General features: G+C 44.1%; 1 protein-coding gene across 1 annotated transcript in view; it reads left to right on the top strand.

Moving 5' to 3' along the window:
- LOC122795952 (transcription factor TFIIIB component B'' homolog) overlaps positions 1–27,439 on the top strand; it is a 905,227-nt gene that overhangs the window by 743,706 nt on the left and 134,082 nt on the right. Inside the window, exon 12 of the mRNA XM_044064434.1 lies at positions 15,497–15,830. Coding sequence (XP_043920369.1) covers positions 15,497–15,830 — 334 coding nt within the window. The remainder of the gene's footprint in view (positions 1–15,496; positions 15,831–27,439) is intronic.

The raw sequence follows: 27,439 nt of genomic DNA on the forward strand, positions 1-27,439 counted from the left end.
AAGTCTTGAAAAATGTGATGCAAGTTCAAATGGAGATCACAGGAAACAACTGTATAAAAGATTAACCTGACAAATGTTAGTGTGCGCGTATAACACAAACGGAAATAAACATTCAGAAAAGCTGCCATGTATAATTGGTGGGAATAATATCTTATAATGGCTATGCTATCCATATTATTTTGGAATGCAAATGGACTTGAAGGTGTAGACAAAAAGGTAAGAGTTCTGAATTAAATTAAGAAATGCAGAGTACAAATAGCATGTTGCAGGAGACATATTTGGAAATAAATGAGCACCTGAATTTGGTAAAGAAAGGATTACAGGATGGATATTCATCAGAATATCAAGGACAAAGGAAAATAAGAGTAATTTATACTAATCACTAAAGGAGCTGCAGTAGTGATAGAGGAAGAAAAATAAGGTAATGGTAAATTTGTGGTGGTAAGGGGCTACTGGCAAGGGAGAAGGATTATGCTAGCATGTATTTATATTCCATCTAAAACTGTTGTGGAACTGCTATTATGGAGCATAAGAAAACTTTGGGAGAAATAACTTTCAGCAGGGGAATATTACTTATAGGTGGGGAATGGACCTTGATTTTCAACATTGAGGATGTATCTGGGGGACCTAGAATGGAAACGGAGTAGATTTTTGAAAAAAAAATAAAATATCTAGTATGGAAATCATGAATTTAGTAGAAGTAACTCTAACAGAATTTGCATATTACTCCTTAAGGTGCAATAACTGGGCTAGACTAGATGGAAATTATATTTCACAAGAATATATGAATTTAATTGAAAGCTTTGGCACACGTTCAATAACTGTCAGATCATGCACCAATAAAAACTAAGATAAAAATGCAGGATAATGAAGTAAAAGTGGCACTATTAAAAAGAGAGGAAAATAGAAATGTCTTCAGAAAATATAGCTAGTGAGTGTGATAAAATGAAAAAGGAGTTTAAAAGTAGGATAAAAGTAAAAGAGAGAGAGATGGTTAAGAAGTATTGGGATTTATTTAAAGCAGACAAGGGTTAAAGTATTGCAGAATAAGGGGAATATCTCAGGAAAATAGCCACAACTGTAGAGTGCTAAGGGATAAGGGAGCATCTGGATAATATGCATGTGTTTAGAAAGGGTGATGCTACGCAACTGTTTTTTGATGATAATGCCTAGTGTACAAAAACTTTTAGCACTGCAACTTAGGCAACAAGAAGTGGAAGGGGTTGTCACTAGAATTAGGGAGCCTGTAACAAGAAAAATAACCAGACATCATGTAGAGGTATTTGAGATATTTTGGAAATTTTATGAAAATTTGTATAAAGCAAAGAAATAATGAAATCAAGAAAGAGCACACATGGAAATATTTATGGAAGACCTAAGTATGCCAAGGTTAGATGCTGATGAGGCTCAACAGTAAGCAAATATAGGAGATGAGATAAAACTGGCGATGTGTATTCAATCTACAGGAAGGTGTCCAGGAACAGATGCTATTTTTGTGAAGATTAGGCAAAAAGAAAGTGTTGGGAGGATAAATGAATTAAAGTGGTGGGAGGGTTCCTCTCTGGTAACTTGTCTCTGAAAAGGGGGACCAGGCAGGGGTGATCTCTTTCCCCTTTGTTGTTTGCTTTATATTTAGAACCATTGGCAAAGAAAATAGTTTCAATGTTATAGTTGGTATGGTAATCAAGAAAAGTTGGCTTTATTTGCAGATATTATTTTGTAGCTGATAAATTTAGGAAAAGGACATTTCAGTGTTGTGGAATATTTTGACAACATTGTCTTTTGGGATATAAAATGAATGAAGTTAAAACAAAGGCTATAGCAGTAAGTTATGTAACCACCCATTAATTGGTTCAGCAATATCCATATTTATGTGGACACTGTAAGATGAAGTGTTTAGGAGTCTGTATTAAAAAGGCTTATGTTATGGCAGCTAAGGATATGTAGAAAGAGAGCAAATAAAAGATGATTCAAAAACTGGAAGCTGCTGTTTATGAATAGGGTTAGTAAGCTACAAGCATTGAAAATATTTTTACTCCCTTTAATTTTATGTACAGGTCAGGTATATGTTTATCAACTGGAGGAGAAGTTGTGGACAATAATAGAGTTATAGGAGTTTATCTGTGAGGGGATGAAGGCAAGAGTCAAGTGGGATAGGTTGATCCTTCCAGTAGAACAAGGTGGTTTAGGGTTACCTGATTTGAAAGGGATATTTTAGAGCAATGCAGTTCAGACTGATATTTAACACAAGCAAAAAATTATAATTCAAAGTGGAAAGGGTTGATGAAGCAAGGGGGTGTTAAGAAATAAGGATAAAGTAGGATCTTTGATGCAGATCTTTATGGAGAACGCAGCCATACAGAATGTTATATTAATAAAGTGGCAGAAAGTAGTCTAAGAACTAAGCCAACATGCGAATATAGAAAGGAGATTTTTGCCAGTAGGGATCACTGCAGGTAGGGGTACAGAGAATAGCAAGAGGGAACTGGAATTTTCTGGAGAAAACAGATAAAGAAACCAAGGTACTGGGAGAAAATATCTAGAGAATGAAAGATAAAAGAATGGGATGGTACCGAAAAGACATTTGGATTGCAGGCTACATACTGCCTTCCCTACCAGGGATTGATATCATACTATAGGCAAAGAGAAAGTAATAGGGGGCTCCTGAGTGAAGGAACAGCACTGGTAGAGTGTTAAGAATCTACAACAGAAGCTGCAGTTAAAAGGATAATTAGTGGGGTATAAAAATATTGCATGATAATTATAAGAATCAATCAGAGGAGGTTCGAAAAGATTGGGAAGAGAGACTGGCTAAGCAATTTACAAGCATTAGTGGGAGGATGTATGTATGGCTCCCAAGTATCCAACAAAGTCTAGAAGCTTTAGGATTTTTGCTTGGAAGTGTTTGCATAGGTATTTTATACCACAAGCAGACTCCAAATAATTTTCCTCAGGTAGATGGCAAATCTTGGAAGTATGATAGGGAAGAAAGAGATGACTGGGAGCATATGTGCTGGGAGTGTAATGAGTTAGCAGACTTTAAGTACAGTAAGTTCAGTAAGGAATTTTTAATCAGAATTATCGGGTGAGCAAATACCCTTAACTAAGGAAATTATTCTTTTTGAGCTGGGACACAGGGTCTTAATTGCCTAGATAGTAAGGCCTTGTTAAGTTTAGTTCTGGTGACTGCCAAAAAAGTAATTATTAGAAAATCAAGGTCAAGTCTAAACCAAGAGTATTTGAAGTACTGAATACTGTAACTCAATAGAACTGAAAGTGGGATCTTTTGAAGAGGAAAGGAACAAATTACATAGAAATGGAAATTGTGAGAACAATGGATGCAGAATAATGTGGAGGAGGAGGAGTGAGATTTAAGGAAAGGCAGGAAGTCAGCAATTTATGTAATATTGGACTGATTATAGTTGTTAAAAGAACATATGTGATGTATAATGTATGTAACTGGAAACATGTTTGCTTTGTTTTCTGAAGAAGACAGTATAGCTCTAGCATTATGGGTAGGTATACAACTGTCATTTAAGTGGCTAAATGCCAAGGTATTCAATGTCTGCAAAGCTGCATTTGCCTGCAAACTTAGAAACACACACAAAAAGTAGGGATTCTTTTTTATTAATTTTAACCAATTTATTGAAATTATCCCAAATGGACCCATTTCAGCCACTTCCTAGGACAGAAATCTGCATAGACATGAGTTTTGATGACACTAATATAACAATTGATTGCAGTTTCATTTTACACATTTCTAGTATATGCACACTACCAAAGCCAAGTATGTTTTAGACAATTTCAGTATGTGCACATAGACAAAGTATAGTTGTTGTACCATGAGACATGTCTGTACGAGTTTTTTTTTTTTTTTTTTTGGTAAAGTAGAGCATTGTTAGTAATTATTACTTTTGTAATGTTTTTCATTGAGTTAAACACAATGATAGCTTTGATGTATACTCTTGAGTAAAAGGGTACATAATTTTTATAAGAAGTGAGGTCTTGAAATCGTTTTCTTGAGAATTATAATTCATAGTAGCATAGGTGTGACAGCTGTATAGCAGTGGTTATATGTTGTAGTATCCTATTCATTCAGTCTGTCCTAGCCGATATGGGGGTCTTGATCTGACTCTGCAGTATCAAGTCTTCCAGCCTTGAGGCTCTCTAAAAAATTTCCCTCCGATAATGCACTGCTTCCCTTATTTACCTCAGATCTTGTTTGTCACCTTAGGGAAAAGACATGGGCGCTTACAGCTAAGTGCTCCACCTCAGTAATTACAAATATTTAATCCTTGTGCCTTTTTGTACTTGATTACAATAGAGTTTAGTGTGTATACTATTTCTTCTTCTGTATCTCTCGTTCTCTGTAGTTAGTGGTCATTTTTACAGTTAAAAAAATATGAATCTTGAATTTGCGATTACATTGCTATTGTTATTAATGGTGGTTTGACTTTGGCATTTGCAGTAATGGAAAAGCATGCTAGCTTCAAAAACTGTGCCATGTGCAGTTACAAAATTCTGCATGATCTTTGTATTTTCTGTTTGAGGGGGGGCCTCAACTGTCTGTGAAATTTCAAATTTGTGTAGCATTTGGGCCCAGTGCCTAGCAGACAGGAGGGGTCTATATTATTATAGCAAAAGTTTAGCTTGTCGAACACCAAAATGTCAACAGCTAAACAGTGAAAGCTTAAAACCGCGAATGGCCAGTTCTGTGAATTTTTTCCTAAGGAAAAAAATTTGCTTGGCCGTTATCAGGAATTTGCCCTTTTCCCCAGTGTAGAGCTATCTCGGAGTTTGTATATTTAGTTAGGGGGGGGGGTGAAGACCCCCCACTTAATTAGGGTTTAAAAGTTTGTTTTAGTGTCTGACGGCCAAGCGAAGTTTTTCCCTATGAAAAACTTCGTGGAAGTGGCCATTTGCGGTTTTAAGCTTTTGCTGTTTAGCCGTCGACGTTTGTGTGTTTGACAAGCTAAGCAGTTGATTTTATAATGTAGACCCGACAGGAGGAATAAGCTCATCCTCAAAGGCTTCCTGTTGCTGGATCCAGAAGTAGTTAAAGCCACAAAAACTTCAGAAAAATTTTCAAACCAAAATATTTGGATCCCAGAAAAAGGCATGCCAAATCTTTAGCCCCAACCTCTTCTCCCATGCTTCCAGGGTTTGAGGAACATAGAGATCACACCTCGACTTACACATCACCCCTGGATCCGATTATAATTCATTAGTCTGTAAAGCATTACTTTTCCTCCTTCAGAACAACTTCCTCCATCTTGATCTTCCTCTGTATTTTCCATCCAATGCTTTAGATCTTACAGAAGTGCCTTAGAAGCCAGTTTGCATCATCTGTTGTAGACATATTTGAAGACAATGATAGAAAATGGGAGCCATTTCTTCACCTTCAACTTCAAAGGTGATCGGATCCACTCAGATGCTTCCAATTCTTGCTCCATCAGTCTGTCTTTTGGCTCTGAATGCTTTGGAAACGATGTTCTGCCTGCATCATTTGGACCATGGCGCAGATCTACCTTGTATGTTTGTCTCTGGGGGTATTGGCTTCAACTCATTTTTGAATCTGGCCTTTTCAGAACTGTTAGTCTCAGACCTAAGGATTCTGGATGGTGACCATGACTCCCTCTTTGGGGCCAGAGACCTCTGCTTCATTAGTGGTATCAGAGTCATCTGCCTTTGACTCCTCATTTCTGATTCCCCTATTGTGGGCTTTCCATCTTCATGGCTTCAGGGGCCCCTCCAGCAGTGGTGCCTGCTTCTCCAAGGGAAGATTTGATCCAACATTTGGAGCAGTATCTTTGGATCTGATTAAGGTTGGTTTGGCATTTCAAGTGTTGTGAGGGATAATTTCTTCTCCAGAGAGAGTGGTTCCACAATCATCTCTGGATGCAGTTCGACCCCATGACCCTCTCTCTCGTCTTTTTTTTTTTTCATTAGATGTCCTTTGGCCAGAGTCATTTGATAGGCCTAAAACCATCTGCTCAGACCCAACTTTAATCCTGTGAGGAATCAGTTGACACCTCCTCTGATATACCCAAAAATATGAGATGTAAAATGAAATGCTTGAGTCCCCACCAGAGTCCCTCACCTTTAATATTGACTTGGAGGATTCAGTCCCCTCTGGAGGAAGCCATATTTTGGCAAGATGATAAGAGTTAATGCACCAAAGAGGAGCCAGACCTGTTGACCCCCATCTCAGGACCATGCAGTATTATTTCAGGCTTATGGATGCTGCAGCCAGGACAGCCAGAACTGGCCTAGCTGTGAGATGCTATGCATGCCTGTACCTGTGTGATTTTATGGACAACTTAAAAGTGTCTTTCACGAACGCCCCATTTGACAGGTTTACTTTATTTTGGCAGTTTGGGAAATAGAACACAAGACTGAGCAAGGTAAAACCCTTTCTACTGTTGGAGTGAAGTTCATGATGCTACAGAGATCTTACCAAAAAAGGATCAAAATGGTTTCAGAAGTCCTAATGTCAATTTGACTGATCTTCTGTCAGGATTGGCCACAGCAGAGGTAGCCCCTTCAACGGATGCAGGTATAGAGGCTGAGGGTGTCCATAGAACCAGGCCCTTTTTGACAGGAGACTGCAGAATCCCTGAAGGTTTGCCTGGCTGCTCCATTCTGGAGCCATTTGGGAGACATCTTTCCCTCTACGCAATTTTGTGGCAGGCCATCACATGAGATAAATAGGTAAGAGAGGTAATATCCAAACCAGTTGCCATATGTTCCACTCATCAGGCAAAAGCTGCAGAAAAACAGAGCACTTCTGTTCTTGCCAATAGAGCCATCTAAGAGGTCTCTGCATACCAGAGAGGGTCAGGATTGAATTCCAAGTTCTTTTGGTTCAAAAAGAAAACTCATGACCTCAGGCCCGTTTTGAACCTCAGCCTCCTGAACACATTTGTATGCAAGACCAGATTAAGAATGGTCGTGCTGCAATTGATTCTACTCTGCCTTATGGTGAACAAATGCATGATCTCTCTAGATCTCCAAGACATTTATCTTCACATAAAGATAATGAAAGAGTCTGGAAGACTCCTTTTTCTTCTGAATAGGAGTCAGTCATTAGCAATTCAGTCTTACTGTTTGGTCTCATCATAGACCCGAGCATGTTCATCAAATGTGTAGCTGTTGTAGCAGCCCATCTACTTCTGCGATACAAAATCTTCCTGCATCTGGACAACTGGCTGTTGGCTGCCCCCTCAATGAAGTCTCTTCTACAAGCCTGGGAATAACTTCACCTTTGACAGTTCCTGGAAGTATGAGTGAACTGACAAAAATCCAATTTCTATCCTACTCAGAAAATTGTAGTCTTAGGCTGTCATCTGGATACCACTCTTATCTTCATTCCACTGGGTGGAGTTCAAACTTCACAGTCTGCAATAGAGTCTCTACTACTCAACCACTCTCCTCCAGCAGCCTAGTTCTGAGAGTGTTAAACCTGATGGCATCATTGATTCTAATGGCTAGCCTGGATCACTTCCACATAAGGATTTTGGAGTGGCTTCTTCAAGCTTAGTGGTCATAGAGCATTCATGCCCCTATCTAAGACTATAATCATTACAGAGTCTTGCAGAAAGCATGTACTGTGTTGCTTGCAATTTCCAGTGGTTCAGCTGGGTAGAACATTCCATCATTCACCTCTAGTAGTGACAGTGGCCACTGACTCATCCTCCTCTGTGTTGGTGGAGCATAATGAAAGGAGAATGTTCGTCCACAGACCTTGGACTAATGAGTCCCGTCTTCACATAAGTTGAGAGCAGTTCTCTTAGTATTTCAGGAGTTTCAGAACTTCTTTGTCAGGGTGTGGTATCTCTCCAAATGGGTGACATATAATGGTAGTTTTGTACATCAACAAACAAGGGGGAACCAGGTCTTACCTCTTACGTTAGGAAAAAGTGAGGGTTTGGCAGTGGGTGATAGCTTCACACCACTTTCTGGTAGCAACACATACCCCATGGGTACTCAGTTGTGTTGCAGACAGGCTCAATAGAGATCTTAAACTTAACTGAGTGGTCCCTCAGTCGAGAGATAGCCAAAAACATATTCAGTTACTGGGGCACTCTTTGCTGTAATCTGTTTGCCACCCTGTATCACACCAAATGCTTCCACTGTTTTGTTGTCTAAATGGAAGATAGAAATAGCAGCCAGTTGGACTTTCTGAACAGTCCCCTTTCAAAAGTAGTTCACAAGCAGCACACTCAAATCCTGTCAGAAGTGTTGAAAACAAAAAGCTCACTGACAGAAAATGTGACCAGTACATTGTCACAAAGTGTACAAAAGAACTAAAACACAGCAAACTGTTTCCTGCCCGTTTAAAACATTTCCCAGTACTAAACTTACCCAGGCAGTAGATTTCCACATACAAAATATCCCATAAATGTAAAAAATCCCGTAACTCACATAAATCTAAAAAAAAAAAATAATTAAAAAGCTAAAAAAAAAAAAAAATAGTGGTCAGTAACAGGAAACTGTTGATATTCATAAAGAATACTGTGTTTCTTAAAGGGAAAACATCGCAAAAGCCCTAAATAAAAGAAAAAACAATTGTCTTAAGAGAACAACAATTCCATGTGCCAGAAGTGAAGCTTGAAGCCTATTGCTGCTCCTTATAAAGACAGAGCTGCTGCTTCTCAAGGTGGCAAGAAAATTCTGAAGAAATGTTCACTGTGACTCCTGACTTCCCTCCACTGGATTGTCCAATCAGCAGTCAGAGCAAATGTGTAGGCGGGAGATAGAGCTTGTAAAGGTTACAACTCGTATAGCTTAAAGGCTACTGTCTGCAGCAGTGAGGAATTCTAACATCTGCTGTTAATGGGTTCTTCAATTATACTAGGTTTCTGTTTGCTTCATGCTTTCATGCTTATACAGTACTTGGGTTGTAGAATAAATTTGAAATTAAACAGGAATGTTAAGTTGTCATTCTCGCCTTCATTCTTGCTGGATGGGTTCGGCTCCGACTCGGCCTATATTATAGCTCGAGAGCTATTTTTACCGGCTCAAGGCAGCCCTATATCCCACAATACCATGCGCTAACTCCCCAGATCTCGTTTGCCGCTTCGCTGCGAGGTTGCTTTTTTACCGGCTCAGGTCAGTAAAGGATATTTTTCAACGAATTTCTAATTTTTTGAGATAGTTATTAGGCTATTTTCCCTACTTTGTTACCTATCGATTTCTTTTACTTAATAGAGTTTGTTTCGTAAGCCCTACCCACCCCTGTAGTTAACTTTTATAATCAGGCCTACAGGCCTTAGTTTCTTTACTCAACTTTGTGTGTGTGTTGTTCTTTTAATCAGTCCCCTCATCTCCCCCTTCTGTGTAAGTGAGTGAGTGTGTGTACTGATTGTGTGACTGTCTTAGGGCAATGTCCAAAGACATTAAGGTCTCGGGATTCAAGAAGTGTGACTCGTGCTGTCAGAAAATGTCTCTGACAGACGGTCACACTTCTTGTGTCTATTGCTTGGGGCCTTTACACCTGCAGGACTCTTGTTCCGTTTGTCACGGATTTAGTTGGAGTCCTGCAGGAAAGGCGTAACAAGCTTATTCTAAGGGGCTTGTTAAAGCCTGATGACTCCCCATCCAAGTCTGGCTCGGGGAAGCCATCAAAAACTGCCAAACCCTCGGCTCCAGCTTCTGAGCCGAGGGCTGGTGTTGTCGAGACGGCTCCGACCTTGGTTCCGGCTGGCTCCGAGGCGAGCAAAGTGGGTTCCGCTTCGAAACCATCATCGGAGTTGACCCCAGTGCGCAAGCGCTCTAGGTCCCCTTCTTTAGAGTCCGTCAGATCGGCTCCGAGGTCCCCCCTTCTATCGGAGCGGAGTCATAGGACTCATTCATCGAGGTCTTCCAGGCTCTCCGATCACGACATCGAGAGGGTGGTCAGTAGACTCATAAAGTCCCAGGCTCTGGCCCAAATGCTTCAGAGCCCATCTCACCAGACTGTGGCTCCTTCGATACAGTTATCCATTCCTCCTCCGACTCATCTCTCGAGTTCGTCGGAACCGTGACCTTGCCCACGTCGGAGCCGATACCCCCTCCTTCGGCTCCGGTGTCGTCAGCTCTGACCTCTTTACTGGTTCTGTCCATGGAGAGGTCCGGGCGCCGGGACTCCATTGTCGGCTCCAAGGGGGCGAGTGGCATCGGACCCTTGTCCGACCCCGCTCTCCTTCTCGGAGCTTGGGCTCTGGTTAGTTCGGCCCCGACATCATTCTCGGATCCTTCTCTGTCGGTTCCGGGGGCGATTCCGGCCTCTTCGGAGCCGGGGCTACCTTTGGTGTCTGATAGGGGAGCCTTCGAGGTGATGAGGAGTGTGCTGGACCCAGTGTCCACTCCAAGGTTAAGTTCTGCGGCTCCTCCCTCTGTAGTGCCTGTTACGGTCTCTGGCCACCCTCCTATACCCGACAGCAGAGATGCAAAGCGTAAGGTACCCACTTTGGGTGTCTCCTCCTCTTCCGAGGGTTCCCCTGAAGTTTCAGGGCAACCCCCTAGGAAAAGAAAGTGCAAGAGGAAGCACATAGACTCCCCCGAGTCTGTCACGTCGGACACCGACTTGGATGAGGGTTCACCCAGATCCCCCTCTGAGGATGTCTCCTTTTCAGACATCCTGGAGATCCTAAGACAGAGATGGGAAATTGGTCCACTCTCAAACCTTCTGAGGACGAGTCGGTTTACCTTGACGCCTTTGGATCTCGCCGTTCCACCTCCTGGGTGTCTCCCCCTTTCGACCCACTAATGGAGGTAGTGGCTAGAAAGGCGTGGGCAGCTCCTGATTCAATGGAACCTACCCCTAGGAGGCCTTCGAAATTTATTTCTGCACCAGATGACAAATCCTTTCTCACCAAAGGTGTTTCAGTTGATGCTATGGTGGTAGCAGCAGCCACTAAGAAGGAATTAGCTGATCCTTCTGTACCTGTTCATCCTCCTAACAAAGAGTCCAGGACCATGGATAGATACGGCAAGCGGACCTATGCTTCAGCGACATTTTCTATGCGATCGCTGAACTATTTATGTAATTTCACCCGCCTTCAAAGAGACTTGCTCACAGAGCTGGGTGAAACGTCACAGGATCCTTCTGCTGCGGGGTTTAAGGACAAAATAAACTCTCAGCTGGCTACCCTGAACTCCATTGTTAACTCCTCCATGCGGCTAATCTCTTATGCAGCCGATGGAGCAAGTAGGGCCGCTGGCACAGGCGTTGCGTTGAGACGCCACGCTTGGATGCGACTCTGTAATTTTGCCGACCCTTTCAAGGCGTCCTTCACCAACACCCCCTTTGACGGTTCGGAATTGTTCGGGCCTCAGGTGAAGAATACCCTCACCAGATGCGAGCAAGATGGTAAGACTCTCTCTGCTGTGGGAGTCCGTTTTTCCACGCCTTCTAGACCTTATCCTAAGGGACAGAGGGGTGGAAAGATGTGGTTCCGCAAACCACTGGGACTCGCCTGCCTTGCGTGGTGAATTTCCCCTAGAGGCAGAGGGGAATAATAACAGACGCCCCAGGGGCAGAGGGGTCCACAAAACCAGGGTTCAGGAATCCTTCCCTGATCAACCCTTTCAGCATCCCTGAGAAGCTGCCCGACTGTCCACCCGGAGGCAGTCGGGAAGATTATCTCTGTACCCGGAAGCCTGGCAATCCATCACTCAAGACACATGGGTACAGAAGATCATATCCGAGGGTTACAAAATTCCTCTCACTTTCCCTCGGTACAACCACCAAAACCCCTACCAGGCGTACCACCCGCAGAGGGGCCAGGCTCAGCTAGAGATAAAAAAGCTGTTAAACAAAAGAGTCATCCAGGCAGTCCCAGCAGATCAGCTAGGATCCGGAATCTACTCCAGGTTCTTTTTGGTACCAAAAAAGACAGGAGATTGGAGACCCATTTTGGACCTCAGCAGGTTAAACAACTATGTGTTAAAGACAAAATTTCGGATGGTAACACTGCAGTCCATTCTACCCTTTTTGGGCAGAGACAACTGGATGTGCTCGTTAGACCTCCAGGACACATACTACCACATAAAAATACACAGGCGCTCCAGGAGGTTTCTCTGCTTTCGGCTGGGAGTCAGTCATTTTCAATTCAGGGCCCTGCCCTTTGGTCTCACCACAGCCCCCCCGGGTGTTCACCAAATGTTTGGCAGTGGTCACCGCTCACCTGAGACAAAAAGGATTCCAGGTGTTTCCATACTTAGACGACTGGCTCATTTCCGCTACCACCAAACAGGATCTCATAATGGCCAGGGATTATACTATCCATCTTTGCAACAGCCTGGGTATTTCTATAAATTTTGCAAAGTCCTCCTTGTCGCCTTGTCAATGTATAAACTTTATAGGCGCCGTATTAAACACCACAGAAATGTCTGCAACATTACCACCACAGAGAGTGACAGACATAAGGCGGAATGTTCAGCTCCTGCTTCAGTCCAGCAGAGTCCAAGTCAAGCTAGTTTTGAAAGTGTTGGGCCTCATGGCGGCGGCGATTCTTCTACTTCCATTAGCATGCTTCCACATGAGGCTCCTTCAGTGGATGCTGTTTTCTCAGTGGTCCTTTCAGCAGCTGCCAATGACCCACAACATTTTGATAACACCATCTTGCAAGAAACATCTCTCCTGGTGGATGGTTTCCCCTCAGCTTTTTCAGGGCAGACCGTTTGTTCTCCCCCCTCCGGTTGCCACTGTCACAACGGATGCCTCGCTGATCGGGTGGGGGGGGGCATTATCAGGGCAGGACGGTCCAGGGCACTTGGCAACAGTCAAAATGCCACCTGCACATAAATGTCCTGGAGATGAGGGCGGTGTTTTTGACGTTGCAGGCCCTTCAGAGCTCTCTTCCCACGGGGACTATAGCAATTCAAACGGACAATATGTCTGTAGTGTGGTACATAAACAAGCAGGGCGGAACAAAGTCCTACCCTCTCTGTCGAGAAGCACTCAGACTTTGGCAATGGGCGATTTCATTTCAACAGTTTCTGATAGACAGATTGAGCAGAACTATCCTCATGCCTCACGAGTGGTCTCTAAATCAAGCGGTAGTAGACGGAATTTTTCGGAAGTGGGGCCAGCCTTGCTGCGACCTTTTCGCAACTCCGCAAAACAGCAAGTGCCTCGACTTCTTCACACTCTTCCCTCACCCAGGCCAGCCCCTCAGAGACGCTCTTGTTCACGTTTGGCCCCGGGGTCTTCTTTATGCCTTTCCACCCTTTCCATTGATCCCGCAACTAATTCAGAAAGCAACCGCTTTGAGATCCAAAATGATCCTCATTGCCCCGTTTTGGCCTCGACAAGTTTGGTTCCCGTTCCTGCACAAATACCTACTGGAACAGCCTTGGCATCTGGAACCCCTTCCAGATCTGTTGACCCACCTCACGGGCAAGCTGCATCAGTCTCTACATTCCATCAACCTCACAGCTTGGTTGCTCCACTTCCAGCCATAGCCAGGCTTCCCCTTATTTCTCCTCCTGTTCGTGATATCATTCTGGCTTCCCATAAGTCCAATACTAGGAAGACTTATGCGAGTAAATGGAGGCGTATTTCACACTGGGCACAAACTAGATCTTTAGATCCCTTCCATGCACCCATTCATGAGGTTCTAGACTTCTTGGCGGAGCTTTTTCATTCGGGGTCATCATCGGCCACTATCAGGGTACAATTAGCGGCCATTGCTAATTTCCATGTTGGACTCTCAGAAGCAAATATTATGTCCCACAAACTCTGTAAAGCCTTTCTCAAGGGCATTTTGTTACGCAGACCTCCAGTTAAAGATCCACCCCCACAATGGGATTTGAATTTAGTTCTAACTTCACTAATTCTACCCCCTTTTGAACCGGCAGCTTCTTGCTCCCTCAAACTTCTTTCTTGGAAAACGCTGTTTTTAGTAGCTATAACATCTGCCAGAAGGATATCGGAACTTCAAGCCTTGTCTGTCTGTCCTCCCTATTTGGTGTTTCATAAAGATAGGGTAACTCTCAGAACAAACCCTTCCTTTCTACCAAAAGTGTTATCAGAAGCAAATCTAAACCACTCCATTGATTTGCCCATCTTTTTCCCAGACTATACCAACAGGGCTGAACAAAAATTACATTCATTAGATGTTCATCGCCAATTACGGTATTACCTAGACAAGACAAAACAATTCAGAAAATCAGACCAGCTCTTCCTCTCTTATGCTGCAGGCAAGAAAGGGCTTCCAGTATCGAAAGTTACTCTTTCCAGATGGCTGACATCTATTATTACCTTGATCTATGAGTTGAGACACAGGCAACTACCCTCTAGGCCTAAGGCTCATTCAACCAGGGCACTATCAACTTCAACGGCTTTTCAAGCAAGGTTACCACTAGATGCCATTTGTGCAGCAGCTACATGGGCATCCAAACATACCTTTATTGCCCATTACAAGCTTGATCTAGCCTCCAGAAATAGAGCTGATTTTGGTTCCACTGTACTCAGGAGTCTGTTTCATTGAGCCACCCAGGACTAAGATGCTAGGGACGCTGTCCCATCCAGCAAGAATGAAGGCGAGAATGACAACTTAACTTTAAGAAGTTATGTCTTACCATAACGTTCCATGTTAGTTGTCTTCTTCTCGCCTTCTTTCTTGCGTCCCTCCCTCCTGCCCCTTAGCCTGGATAGACTCGAGGTTCTGAGTCCTTCCATTTCTGGAGATGCAATATGTTGCGTCTTTCATGGTATCCTTAGTATTACTAGCAGGTAATCTGTACTCGTAAAAGAGGATTATAATATTATTATTATTATAATATTACTTTTGATGCTATGTCTTAGCTTCCAAACGAGATCTGGGGAGTTAGCGCATGGTATTGTGGGATATAGGGCTGCCTCGAGCCGGTAAAAATAGCTCTCGAGCTATAATATAGGCCGAGTCGGAGCCGAGGATCGGCTCCGAACCCATCCAGCAAGAAAGAAGGCGAGAAGAAGACAACTAACATGGAACGTTATGGTAAGACATAACTTCTTAATATGCACTATAGTGGCACAGCAGAGGAGTCTTACAGTACTGTGCAGTTAAGGACACTAAACTGTAAAGCACATAGCCAGTATCATCTAGATAGTACCTTGTGATAAAAACTTGTCACAGAAGGTACAAAGTATGTTGCCTGGAGGTAGAACCCTGTTAGAAGTAGGCAGCTGAGCAAAATAACTATACTGATCATTGTGCAGCTTAATTGCTTTACGAATGAGGAAAACCCAGGAATTGTGACGGAACAAAGGGATGAGAGACCTAGAGGAATGTGGGTGATCTGAACTCTTTGAGGAAAGAGACAAGTTATAAGAAATAGTTATGCATCATTTTCTTGAATATGTGATGTGTCTAGATCTGGAATGGTGAGCTTATAACAATGTTCTGTCATATGGCTTGGAACCATTTCTTGTCTTGCTGCTACAAAAATAAGGCTTATTTAGCATCTGTTATAATGCACATTGCTCATGACCTCTGTGTACTCATGTTGTCATATTTGGTTTTAGGAACTCCATCTGATGAGACCAGTATTTCTATACAGAAACCTTTGACTACCTCTCCAGCTTTAACTGAAGCTCCTGGACCACCAACACAGTCTAGGGAGCAAATAGAATCTCCACAGAAAGTGGAGGCTGCAATAAAAGACTCTATTTCTGTGGCACAAAGTAACAGCTCTTCGAGTTCTAAACCTCAGAAAATTACCGAGGCACTGAAAAATCCACAGACTGTAGTAGATGCACAGAATTCGCAGATTACAACAGCAAAAACCTCAGAAAGGAGAATCAGTTCCTGTAACGTAGCACCAGTTTTACCAATGTTTTCAAGGACACCCTTTTCACGGTAAAATATTTTTATGCTTGGCCACATCCTGTTTATACATTTAGGTTTAATTTCATTGTTGGATTAACAATTCATTCCACTTCAGGAACATTTAGTAGACATGCTGAGCATCTCATTTTCTTATACTTAAGTTAAAGAAGATTGCGAAGTAAGGCGTAGTCTAAGTTGGTGCTCATTTGAAAGTATTACACTAAGCTTTTAGGTGCCAAACTTAGAATTTGGCAGTTAAATTAACATAGAAAATGTTATCTGTCTTATTTACTTTTTTGTTGACTGGGTTAGTTCCACTATACATTGCTTATTTTCAAGACAAGTCATATGAGTAGGAGAAATTTGGCTAAGACTCTAGGGAAGGAAGAAAGAAAGCAGAGTTAGAATATTCAGTCAAGAATTCTATAAATGTTACTTATGATTGCATGTGAGGTATGTGAAGGAAAGATGTAAGATATGAAAGAAAATTTAAAAGAATTATGTGTTTTTATGGAGAAAAATGTCTATTTATTATAAGCATTAGGATGAGTGTTGAAAAGGTTTTGTATTGGTAACACAAGTGTGGGGTTAAATGTTAAAACGTCATTAATATGTACATGTAAATAATTTTTTGTAATGTACAGTAAATGAAACTGCCTTACTTTTGATAAATGGAATGGGGTCTTTTGCATCCACCTCAACTTCCATCAGTTCAAGCAGTTGAATCCTGTAAGGAGTGCAGTACCCCTTTATGCTGCTCTGCACCTTCACTGGTAATAACACCCACTGCTTTCCTATAGTGCCTTTTTTAGGCAAGGTTCAAATGGTAAATTCACCACCGTAACAGGTACAAGCAAGCAGAATATGAGGGTATTGCTACTCAATGCTAGAAGTCTAAACCTCAAAATGCACTCACTCGAGGCACTCATTAAAAATGGAGAACATCGACATCTTTGCAGTGACAGAGACCTTGACAGAGACCTGGTTCAAGGCTCCAGAGAGTACCCCTGCATTACCAGACTATAATTCGTACCACACCTTTCGACCACCTAACCTGGACTGAAACACTAAAGGCGGAGGCGTGTCCATATTCATTAAGGATATCCACACCTCCCAGACTAGTTGCTCAGCATAATGCATCTGAAATTATCCAAGTGCAACTAACTCTGGGCAAGACCACAGTCCAAATTGTAGCTTGCTACAGATCCCCAACCATGCCCCAGAATTCCCACTCCTCATTTCTTGATACACTGGAAAGTATTAGAGTGCAGCCTAACACCCTAATAATGGGCGATTTCAACTACCCCACCATTAACTGGGAAAACTACTCATGTACCAACTCTTGTGCTCAATGTTTTCTGGAATTCATAAATATCAATGCCTTGGATCAACTTATCGACACCCCCACCAGAGGCAGCAATATCTTAGACCTAGTTATTACCAACATGGGCCACCGGTGCTCCACACCAGAGGTCAATTCCTCGGTCAGATCCGACCACAAGCTAATCACCCTAGACATCCACATCCCTCCCCCACCCCCCATTAGGGAAACCACCATAAAAAATTTCTCCAAAGCCAACTTCACACTTGTTAAGACCGAAGTGGCAAACTTCACGACACCCATGCTGATGGACAATAGAGGTATGACTGCTGAATCCTACACAAATGCACTTTATAAGTACTTATACGAGTGCATGGATCGTGCAATCCCTAACAGAACCAAGATGCTATCCTCCAAAAAAAGGAAGCCAATCTGGTGGTCCCCTGCCATAAACAAACTGTGCAATAAAAGAAAGAAACTGTTGCATAAAGGAGTAAAATCCCATGATTGGAGGAACTCCCTGGTCAGCCTCAGTAAGAAGCTGAGATCCCTCATAAAATCCTCCAAAGCTAGTTACGAAAACAAAATCACCACTGACTCAAAAGACAACCACAAAGCATTCTATAGCTATGTCAAGAATCCCAATGGCAACACTCAGATCTGCTCCGAGTTACAGCACAATGGCACTAAATATACAGAACCAACTGATATTGCCAACATCCTGGCAGATAGGTTCAGTGCTAACTTTACCCCCCTCTCATCCCCTAAAGGGCCCATCTCTATACCGGAAGAATGCAAAGTTCCTGTAATCACGGCTGCACAGGTAAAAAACACACCCCAGGCTGCGTTCTACATGAACTACAGAACGATCTGGCACCCCACCCAAGTACCATGTTCAATCATAGCCTCACCTCAGGCTATGTGCCCACTGAATGGCGCACAGCGACGGTTATCCCACTCCACAAAGGGAGAGCCACCACAGGCCCTGGAAACTAACTCTGCATTAGCCTGACAAGCCTGGTCTGCAAGGCTATGGAACGTATCATCATGGAACTTATAAACAATGACACTGGTAATCTCCAAACTCAGGACCCCACCCAGTTCGGGTTTGTAAAAGGTAGATCATGTCTCCTAAACCTGATAGACTTCTTTGAAGCGGTCACCAAAGCCGTAGATGGGGGTAAGGTGGTTCACACAGCCTGTCTAGATCTCGCCAAGGCTTTCGACACCATCTCCCCACTCTGGAATTATAGATACACTCACTAAACTAGGTATAAATCCCTATGTCACAAGATGGGTTGCCAGCTGGCTCACTGACAGAACCCACACTGTGAAAGTAGCAGACTCCAAATCCAACTTCAGACCAGTGACAAGTAGAGTACCACAGGGTTAAGTCCTGGGTCCTCTCCTGTTTGGTATCTACTTCTCTGAAGTACAGGCTAACACAGAAGGTCTTTGGCTAATGAAGTTTGCAGATGACTGCAAACTAGGAGCTATAATCAAAACTCCAAAAGATGTGGACATCCTACAAAAGGGCCTCGCTGAGACAGATGCCTTTTGTCAATGCCATGGCCTCAAGCTCAATGCCAAAAAGTGCATTTTCATCCCTTTTGGTAAAAACTCTGTACCCATGAACTACCACATGGCGAAAGCCAGGGTACCTTTTGGCTAGGCTTTATATAGGCCCTAGGGCCAATAGCCTAGTACCTAGGTATGAATCTATGATATTAAGAATGCTGTCTGTTGTGCCACTGAATATAAACACTACCCATATTTTCCTGTGATTGTTTATTTATTCAGTACCTGGGTAAGATCCTGCAGGCACAGGTACCTCTTTTTAGGGTTGGCCCAAGGTCAGTGGAATTTAAATGACAATCAAAGTTGCACTGTATTCTGTTGGAGATTGAGGACACAAGCCCTTAGTTTACAGGAAGAGACTTTGTAATAGCTCATGTTCTTAACTTGGATTAATGTCTAGTTAGCAAATATCTTTTAAATAGGAAGGTATTTGGTTTAAAGAATGTCACGGAGAACCACTTTTAGCAATATCTGAGATTGCAGTTTTCCCCACTGTTGTGCCGTCTGAGCTTTTCTGTAAAAGTTGTGGTCTCCCCTCACATGGGGGTACAGAGAAGCTTACCCCCTACAAAAAAGATTTTATGATTTTGTTTTTAATAAATCGGGGGGTAATTGAGCATTGCCAAAGCAGCGACTCAGCATGATTCCCTTAATCCTCTTTACTTTACTGCTGGATTTATTACTGCTACTAATACACATACTTCGTTCATATGATCTTGTCTGAATATGCATCATTCTTGTTCATCTTTTCTTTCTAGTATTGCTTTTGTATATTTATCTAATTATTTAATCGGTCCTTTGTTGGAAGCAAAGTTTTCCAGCATAATCAGTTGTGCAATATTCTCAAAATTCTGGGCCATTCAGTCATATGGTAATAGGAGTTCATTTAGCTGCCAGATAGCAGTGTTCCTTCTTGTGACTGCCATTCTTATTAGCATCTCAGGACATATAGCTCGGACTAGCTTCAAAAGGATAGGCTCTTCTCTGTTTCTTTCTTTTTTCTTTTTTTGTGAAAATGTTTTGTTGAGTATTGTGAATATATCTAAAAGATGATTTGATAATTTTGTTCTTAGTATTTTGTTTTCCTCCAACTTTTTTTTTTCCATTTTTCTGTACCATTGTGTTTGCATCAGTAATATTGTCACACTTGATCACTACTGTTTCTTTATTCATTATAGATTACTCCATTTGTAGTAAATTCGGACCTGGCAACAGATGATTGAAAAAGATCCTCTTTTTATTTTAGTTTGTGTTTTCTCTTAGTTAATTTCTAGAGGTCATTTTAGTTTTGAGTACAATGCAAAAAGTCCAACAGATTTTCCTCATTTATCGGGTTCTTTATATCAGGTTCTTTATTCTGCTGAACATGGAGCTTTGCTTACTAAGACCAGTTACTTAAGCAGGTTCAGGGCCATAACTTACTGGGTTTGCAGCTCCAGCTACCTCTGAATCCTTGATCTCATTTCTGCTTAAGCATTCTTTTCTGTATGGTCAAGTCTCTTCCAGAGAAGTAGGAGACAGACAACTACTTGAGGTAGTGGTTGTCATTCCTGTCATCCTGATGTCATAAGTATAATTTGTTAGTTTACTGATACTTTTTCACTTTACGAGTTAGATGTATTTTGAATCTACCAGACATAGACATTTCCTAGAGCATATCTTCAAAGTAGTCTCACAGCTTCATGTACACATCACTTCAATAAGTGCCACCATATTTGGATAAACTTTATCTTGCAGCTTTTAGTTTGCCATGGCCCTTTTTGGGGAACTTCTCTAATCTCATGTCTGAGGGAATGTCTTATGAAGAGGAGTCAGGTCTTATGACTCTGTTCTTTTATGCTGGTTAAAGAAGTTGTGCAGTCTGAATAATTATACTCCATTTTGTTTTTTGGTTAAAAAGAAACTTCCGCTTAGAATTTTTCTGTATTCAGGATTGTCATATTCCTGTTTTACTTGGTTTGTGCTAGCCATGCCCAGGCAGTCTTGCGTGGCAGGGCATGTAGTGTGTGTTCTGTCACTAAACAGGTGCCATGTGTCCAGGCTTCATACTTTAGGACATGCCTTCCTAGGAATTACTTGCTTGTCAAGTTAGACCATTTGGGGAGTGATTTAAAGACAGTAGGAGGAAAATGAAGGCTTGGATACTGTCTGACTTTGACAAGTTGAGATTTTTGTATACCATTGGTTTTCTAGATTTGCTAATGGTGATACTGGAAGACTACATCCATTAAATGTGCTTCAGAATCTGATCACATATCTCTTCGGGGTTGTCTGTTGCCAGCTGCTTGTATAGGGTTTGAGTTTCACTGATTCCTGCAGTCCTGTAAATAAAGTAATAATACCACATCTTCTGATAAGGGAACTTCAGTGTTCTAACTACTTTCTTCTTTAAGTTTCTCTGCCAAGACGTTTTTGGGATTACACTTTGATTTTATGCATCTGATTTGTGGAGTACTTCTGATGATGAGGAACACTGATTGTCAAATAAAGGGTCTGTTCAAAACTCAGTCTTTCTGTCATAAGTCACTGTAAGTGTTACTAGTTTTTCTTAATTTAATTCATCAGTGTTCTAGATGTTCATATTGTTCTGTAATTAACTTTCAAATGTACAGTAAACAGTATGCTAAATGCTGCTGTTTGTTTTTTCGGCTTTTCCCAGTTAGGGTTCGCCACAGCAGAACTCCGGTCCGCTAATGATTGGAGTAGATTTTTTTATGGTGCCGAGTTGCCAGCCCGACACCCAACCTTCAGCCGAGGCATGCCCATTCATGCATGTCTTTCGGAGGCCACTCGAACACGGGGAGGACATGCAGACTCCACACAGAAGGCACTCCAGCCGTGATTCGAACAGGAGAACCTCTTGCTGTGAACTTATTCCACAAACTGGATGAAAAACGGTGGATTGGATGTCCAAAAGTATTTAATAGCAGTATAAAAACAGCAGCAAAGCAAGTAACTGGTTACAAATGACTCTATTAACCCAGGTTTCGTCCTAACGTTGTGGACTTCTTCAGGGTGAATTTTCTTTTTCCCATCCAGTCGTCAAGATTTTTTGGTTCTTGCGTATTATCGCAATCAGATTTTTGCGATAATACCACTTGATTACCGTTATCGTAATTTGACTGAGAGTGTTGTACAAATGCCAGGAAACATCTAAAATCAAACAAATAATCTGTGCTGTACCTGTATGAGTTTGTGATATAGCTGAAAAAGGTCTAAAAATACATTTATGACCATTACATTCATCAGCAATTGCTGCCACGGAAAAAAAAAGAGAAAGGAACGTTCAGCGGGAGGCGGCGTACTATTCAGTTAAGCTTCACAACCCTGGCAGTAAACTGCATAAAGAAACACAATAGCATGCTTTTATTTATTTTTTTTGGGGGGGGCCGTTTTAATCCCAGAAACACATCTAAAATTAATTAATCAGATAACATGTGATCTGAAGTAGTTAACTTCATTTGTTCATCAACCTGTGGGTATCGGATCCGAATCGGATCCGAGCCGGCAGCTTTATTCAGCTAAGATCCGAGCTCCAAGCTCCTCCCCCTTACCCATAACCCCCTGCCATCCTTCTCTGTCCTCAGATCGAGTTTGCCGTGGCTTATTCAAGCACCTAGAATGACTTCCAGGCATAGGGTTTCGTGAGTTTTCAAAAAAATATTACCTTTTTGATCTAATTTCTTAGTTTAATTGTTAGACGAGTGAGTGTTGTTTCCCTTTTTTAGTTAACTTGCTAGTCTTGTTGGTAAAATTTCTATTTTTTTTTAGTTAGTCTAATCTTCCCTCTCTCTGTGTGTGTGAAGGTGTGTGTGGGTTGGGCCTACTTTATTACTATGGCTGAGGCCCCTAAAACCTTCTTTTCTAAATGCACCGAGTGTGGCCATAAGCTATCCTTGGTGGATGGCCACACTCGGTGTGTTATCTGCCTTAGGGTTGACCATCTTTCTTCGGGCTGCACAATTTGTGCAGCCTTCAACCCCAGGGCTTTGAGGGATAAGACGTCGAAGCTGATTCTGGCGGGACTTCTGCCCCCGGACTCTGCTTCGTCCTCTTCTCCCTCGGCGGCACCGGCTGCTACCGCAGCGGTCCCGCCTTCCATCACTGCTCCCCTGGCCGGGACTCACCCTCCCACCGTGGCTCAGGAGGAGAGGGAATCTAGGAGGGAGAAAAGGAAGGAGAAGCACCAGAAGCGGCGGGCTGTAGCTTCCTCTTCGGCTCCGCCAGCTAAGCAGTTAGTCTCTCCTAGGGCGTCCAGGCCTTCTCCTTCCCGGCTCCATTCACCCCGCTTTTCCCCGGAGCCGGAGGAGGAGGGGACCTGGTCGCCTTCGAGGTCTTCGAGGCATCACTCCAGGCCTGCCTCTGTGGCCTCATCTAGATCGACCCGGAGTTTGTCAGATGCAGATATGGACCGGATGATGCGTATGTTTCTCCAGGCCCAACTGCAGATGGGAGTGCTTCTGCCCCCCCCCCAGGGGGGGAGCTCGACCCCTTTTTTCGCCCCAATTGCTCCTTCTCTGACCCACTTCTGGGGTTCGGAGCCATCAGATCCAGGCAGCATCGGAGCCGGGGGAGGCTCTGCGCCGATAGTACACCCTACTTTGGCTCCAACTGCACCCTCGAGTTTGTCGGGTCCATTTTCGGATCCGAGCTCTCGGAGCCGTGAGCTGATCTTCAGATCCGGAGTTGTCAGTGTGTCTTCGGCTCCATCTCGGTCAGAGCATACTGGCCCTTCGGATCCGATTGCGTCGGTGCCGGCTCCGGTCCGCACCTCGGATCCGAAGGGACTGCTCTCGGATCTTAGAGAGAGCAGTTCCCTTTAGACGTTCGATGTTGTGGAGAGGGTCTTGTCGAGGGACTCGAGACTCCAGGCTCCTGCTGCGGTTCCACCCATCACTCCCTCTCAGGCGAGCCTGCCTTCCATCACCCGGCCCCAGGGACAGCCTGCGCCTATGTCCCAGATGGTTCCCTTAGAGGAACAGGATGTGGTTGGTGAGGCATCCTCGGACAGCCCCCCCCGAGGAGGTTCCTCACAAACGTAAGTGCAAGAGGATGCACTTGGACTCACCCGAGTCCCTGACAGAGGACACAGACTTAGAGGAAGGGGAAGGTTCCCCAAGGTCACCCCCCCCCCGAGGACGCCTCCTTTGGAGACATTATGGAAATGCTTCGTATTAGAGGGGGGTGGTCAGCCCAAAAACCTTCCACCGAGTCTGTGTTTCTGGAGGCGTTTGACGCAGGCCCATCTACCTCTTGGGTTTCCCCTTTCGCCAATCCCCTGGTAGATCTGATCACTACCAGGGCATGGAAGGAACCGGACACTGTGGACCCATACCAAAGAGACCAGACAAAATTCTCAGTCCACCCACAGATAGGACGGTTTGGAGCAAGGGTGCTCCAGTAGATGCCATGTTGGTGGCGGCTGCCACCAAGAAGGAACTAGCCCAGGAGAGTTCCTCGGTCCACCCTCCCGACAAGGAGTCTCGGACGATGGACCGCATAGGGAAGTGGATGTTTGCTTCAGCCACCTTCTCAGTAAGGTCGCTAAACTACATGGCACATGTGATACGACTCCAGCGGGATCTCATCAAAGAATACACAGGGTCGCCCCCAGAGTCCATGTCGGCCGAGGATAAGAAAACATTCCCAGCCCGAATGGCCACTCTTAAGTCCATTTCAAACACTTCTATGCGGCTTCTTTCCCATGCCACGGAAGGAGCTGCTAGAGCTAGCGAGTGGGCATTTTCTTACGGCGGCATGCTTGGCTCCGTCTCTGCGACTTTGCGGAACCCTTCAAGGCGTCCTTCGCAAATGCCCCTTTTGACGGTTCTTCACTGTTTTGCCAGACCGTTCGCGACACGCTGGTCCAGAGCAAGAAAGACGGGAAGATGATGTCTGCCATTGGGATTCGCTCCTCAGCTCCCCAAAGGTTTTTCTCCAGGAAACAAAAGAAGATGTGGTTCTGGAAATCTCAACTGCCCCGTTTCGCTCTGGACCCCTCATCCTTCAGAGGCAGAGGAGGACAGGGTGGATGCTGGCCCAGAGGCAGAGGGGTCGAGAGAACCCTTTTCGGATCGGCCCGCACAGCAGCCCTGAAGGGGGTTACCCAACTGCTGCAGTCAAGGGGTGTTTCTCAAGGCACCTAGCAGTTTGGGAGTCCATTATAACGGATCGCTGGGTGCTTCGAATCATATCCAGAGGTTACACTATCCCCTTTGTGAATCTCCCTTTCAGACCCCGCAGCCTCCCCGATGTCCCACCCAATCAAAGGGAGGGAGCAGCCACAGAAATAAAGCAGCTGCTAGAAAAAAGAGCAATCCAGCCCATCCCCCCAAGATCAGTCCGGATCAGGCTTCTACTCCAGGTTCTTTCTGGTGCCAAAAAAGACGGGGGACTTAAGATCAATCCTCGACCTGTCCACTCTGAACCTGTCGGTTGCCAAGGAAAAGTTCCGGATGGTCACCATTCAGTCCATTCTCCCACTTCTGCAGGAGAATGACTGGATGTGCTCTATATACCTCAAGGATGCGTACTACCACATTTTGATGGACAGATGATCCAGAAGGTTTCTCCGCTTCCGGCTGGGAGACAGCCACTATCAGTTCAGAGTCCTTCCCTTTGGTCTCACCACAGTCCCCAGGGTGTTCACCAAAGTGATGGCAGTTGTAGTGGCCCACCTGAGGCTTCAGGGAATACAGGTCTTTCCATACCTAGACGACAGGCTCCTGACAGCCCCCACCAGGCATCTACTCTGTTCAGCCAGGAATTACTTCCTTCACTTGGCCTCTCATCTGGGAATTTCAGTCAATCTCAAGAAATCCTCCCTTCAACCAACTCAAACCTTAGATTTCATAGGGGCCAGGCTAGATACAAACCTGTTGAGGGCCTTCCTAACTCCGGATAGGCTTCGAACCTTGACATTCCACGTGATGGCCCTCTTACAATCCCCGGCTCCCCCAGCGGAATTGGTCCTGAGGGCGCTAGGTTCCATGGCTGCAGCCATCAATCTTTCACATCTAGCTCGTCTAAACATGAGGGTCCTGCAATGGACCTTGCAGGTCCAGTGGTCCATCCTGCAACATCCGTTAAGTACGTCTGTCTCCCTCAGCAAGGTTTGCAGGAGGTCCCTACTCTGGTGGATCCAATCCTCAGATCTCCGGGAAGGGCGCCCCTTCTCTATCGCCCCACCCCAAGCCACGGTGACCACAGACGCTTCTCGCCTCGGGTGGGGGGGCACTGGATGGGCAGAACCGTCCAAGGCACGTGGATACACTCGGAGACCTTGTTGCACATCATTGTCCTAGAGATGAGGGCGGTGCTTTTAGCATTGCAAGCACTCCAGGCCCTTCTTCCCTTAGGGACAATTGCGATTCAATCAGACAACATGTCAGTAGTCTGGTATATCAACAAACAGGGGGGAACCAGATCCTATCCGCTTTGTCAAGAGGCCATGAGAGTTTGGGAATGGGCGATCGCCACCAACCGCTTTCTCATAGCAACGCACATTCCGGGTCGGTCCAACATTTTGGCAGACAGGTTGAGTCGAACCATCCTCTCACCTTATGAGTGGTCTCTGAACCCGAGAGTAGCGAAGCAGATCTTCCTCAAGTGGGGTCAACCTTGCTGCGATCTATTCGCGTCGCATTCGAATGCAAAATGCAGCGAGTACTTCGCTCTACTTCCCCCACCAGGGGAATCCCCCAGAGACTCTCTAGTCTATGTTTGGCCATCCAGTCTACTTTATGCTTATCCACCTCTTCCCCTCATGGTAAAATTCTTGCAGAAAGCTCGTCGGTTGCGGAGCAGAGTGATCCTCATACCCCCATTCTGGCCTCGGCAAACGTGGTTCCCTTGCCTATGGTCTCATCTGGTCAATCCTCCATGGATTTTGGATCCCACTCCAGATCTGATTTCTCACCCCCTGGAGTTGACAACTCCAAACCTGGAAAATCTCAAGCTCACAGCTTGGTTGATCCAGTTCCAGTCATAGCTAAGACTCCCGGTATCTCCTCCTCTGTTAAAGCTATTTTAGTAGCCGCTCATAAACCTTCTACTAGAAAGGTCTATAAGAGCAAATGGAAACATTTTTCGATCTGGGCGGAACATAGACATTTGGATCCCTTTACAGCCCCGATACCAGCTGTATTACGAGTTTTTGTCATACTTATTTGATCAAGGTGCTAGCTCCTCCACCGTCAAAGTCCAATTAGCAGTGATTTCACACTTTCATGTGGGAAGTGATCTCGGTTCATTAGCTTCTTCCAAGATCTGCAAAACTTTCATAAAAGGTACTTTCCTGTTAAGGCCTCCTGTTAAGGATGCAGTCCCTCTGTGGGATTTAACCCTTGTTCTTCAGGCTCTTACGGGCCCCCCCTTTGAACCTGCAGCTTCGGTGGATCTAAAATATTTATCTTGGAAAACGGCCTTTCTCATTGCCATCACTTCGGCTAGAAGGGTTTCAGAGCTTCAAGCCCTTTGCGCCAAACCGCCATATCTGGTCTTTCATAAAGATAGAGTTTCCCTCAGGACCAATCCCTCCTTCTTACCTAAAGTTGTCTCTGAGTCCAACATTAATCAATCTATCAATTTACCGTTTTTTTTCCCCAAATTATCAAAACAAAGGTGAATACAAATTACATTCTTTGGACGTGCACAGACAATTAAGGTTCTATTTACACAGGACTGCTGATCATAGGAAATCTGAGCAACTCCTTGTATCCTTTGCTAAACCCTTCTTGGG

This window comes from Protopterus annectens, chromosome 2.part2 (genome assembly GCF_019279795.1).
Source record: "Protopterus annectens isolate FY-2018-M chromosome 2.part2, PAN1.0, whole genome shotgun sequence".
Classification (NCBI taxonomy): domain Eukaryota; kingdom Metazoa; phylum Chordata; order Ceratodontiformes; family Protopteridae; genus Protopterus; species Protopterus annectens.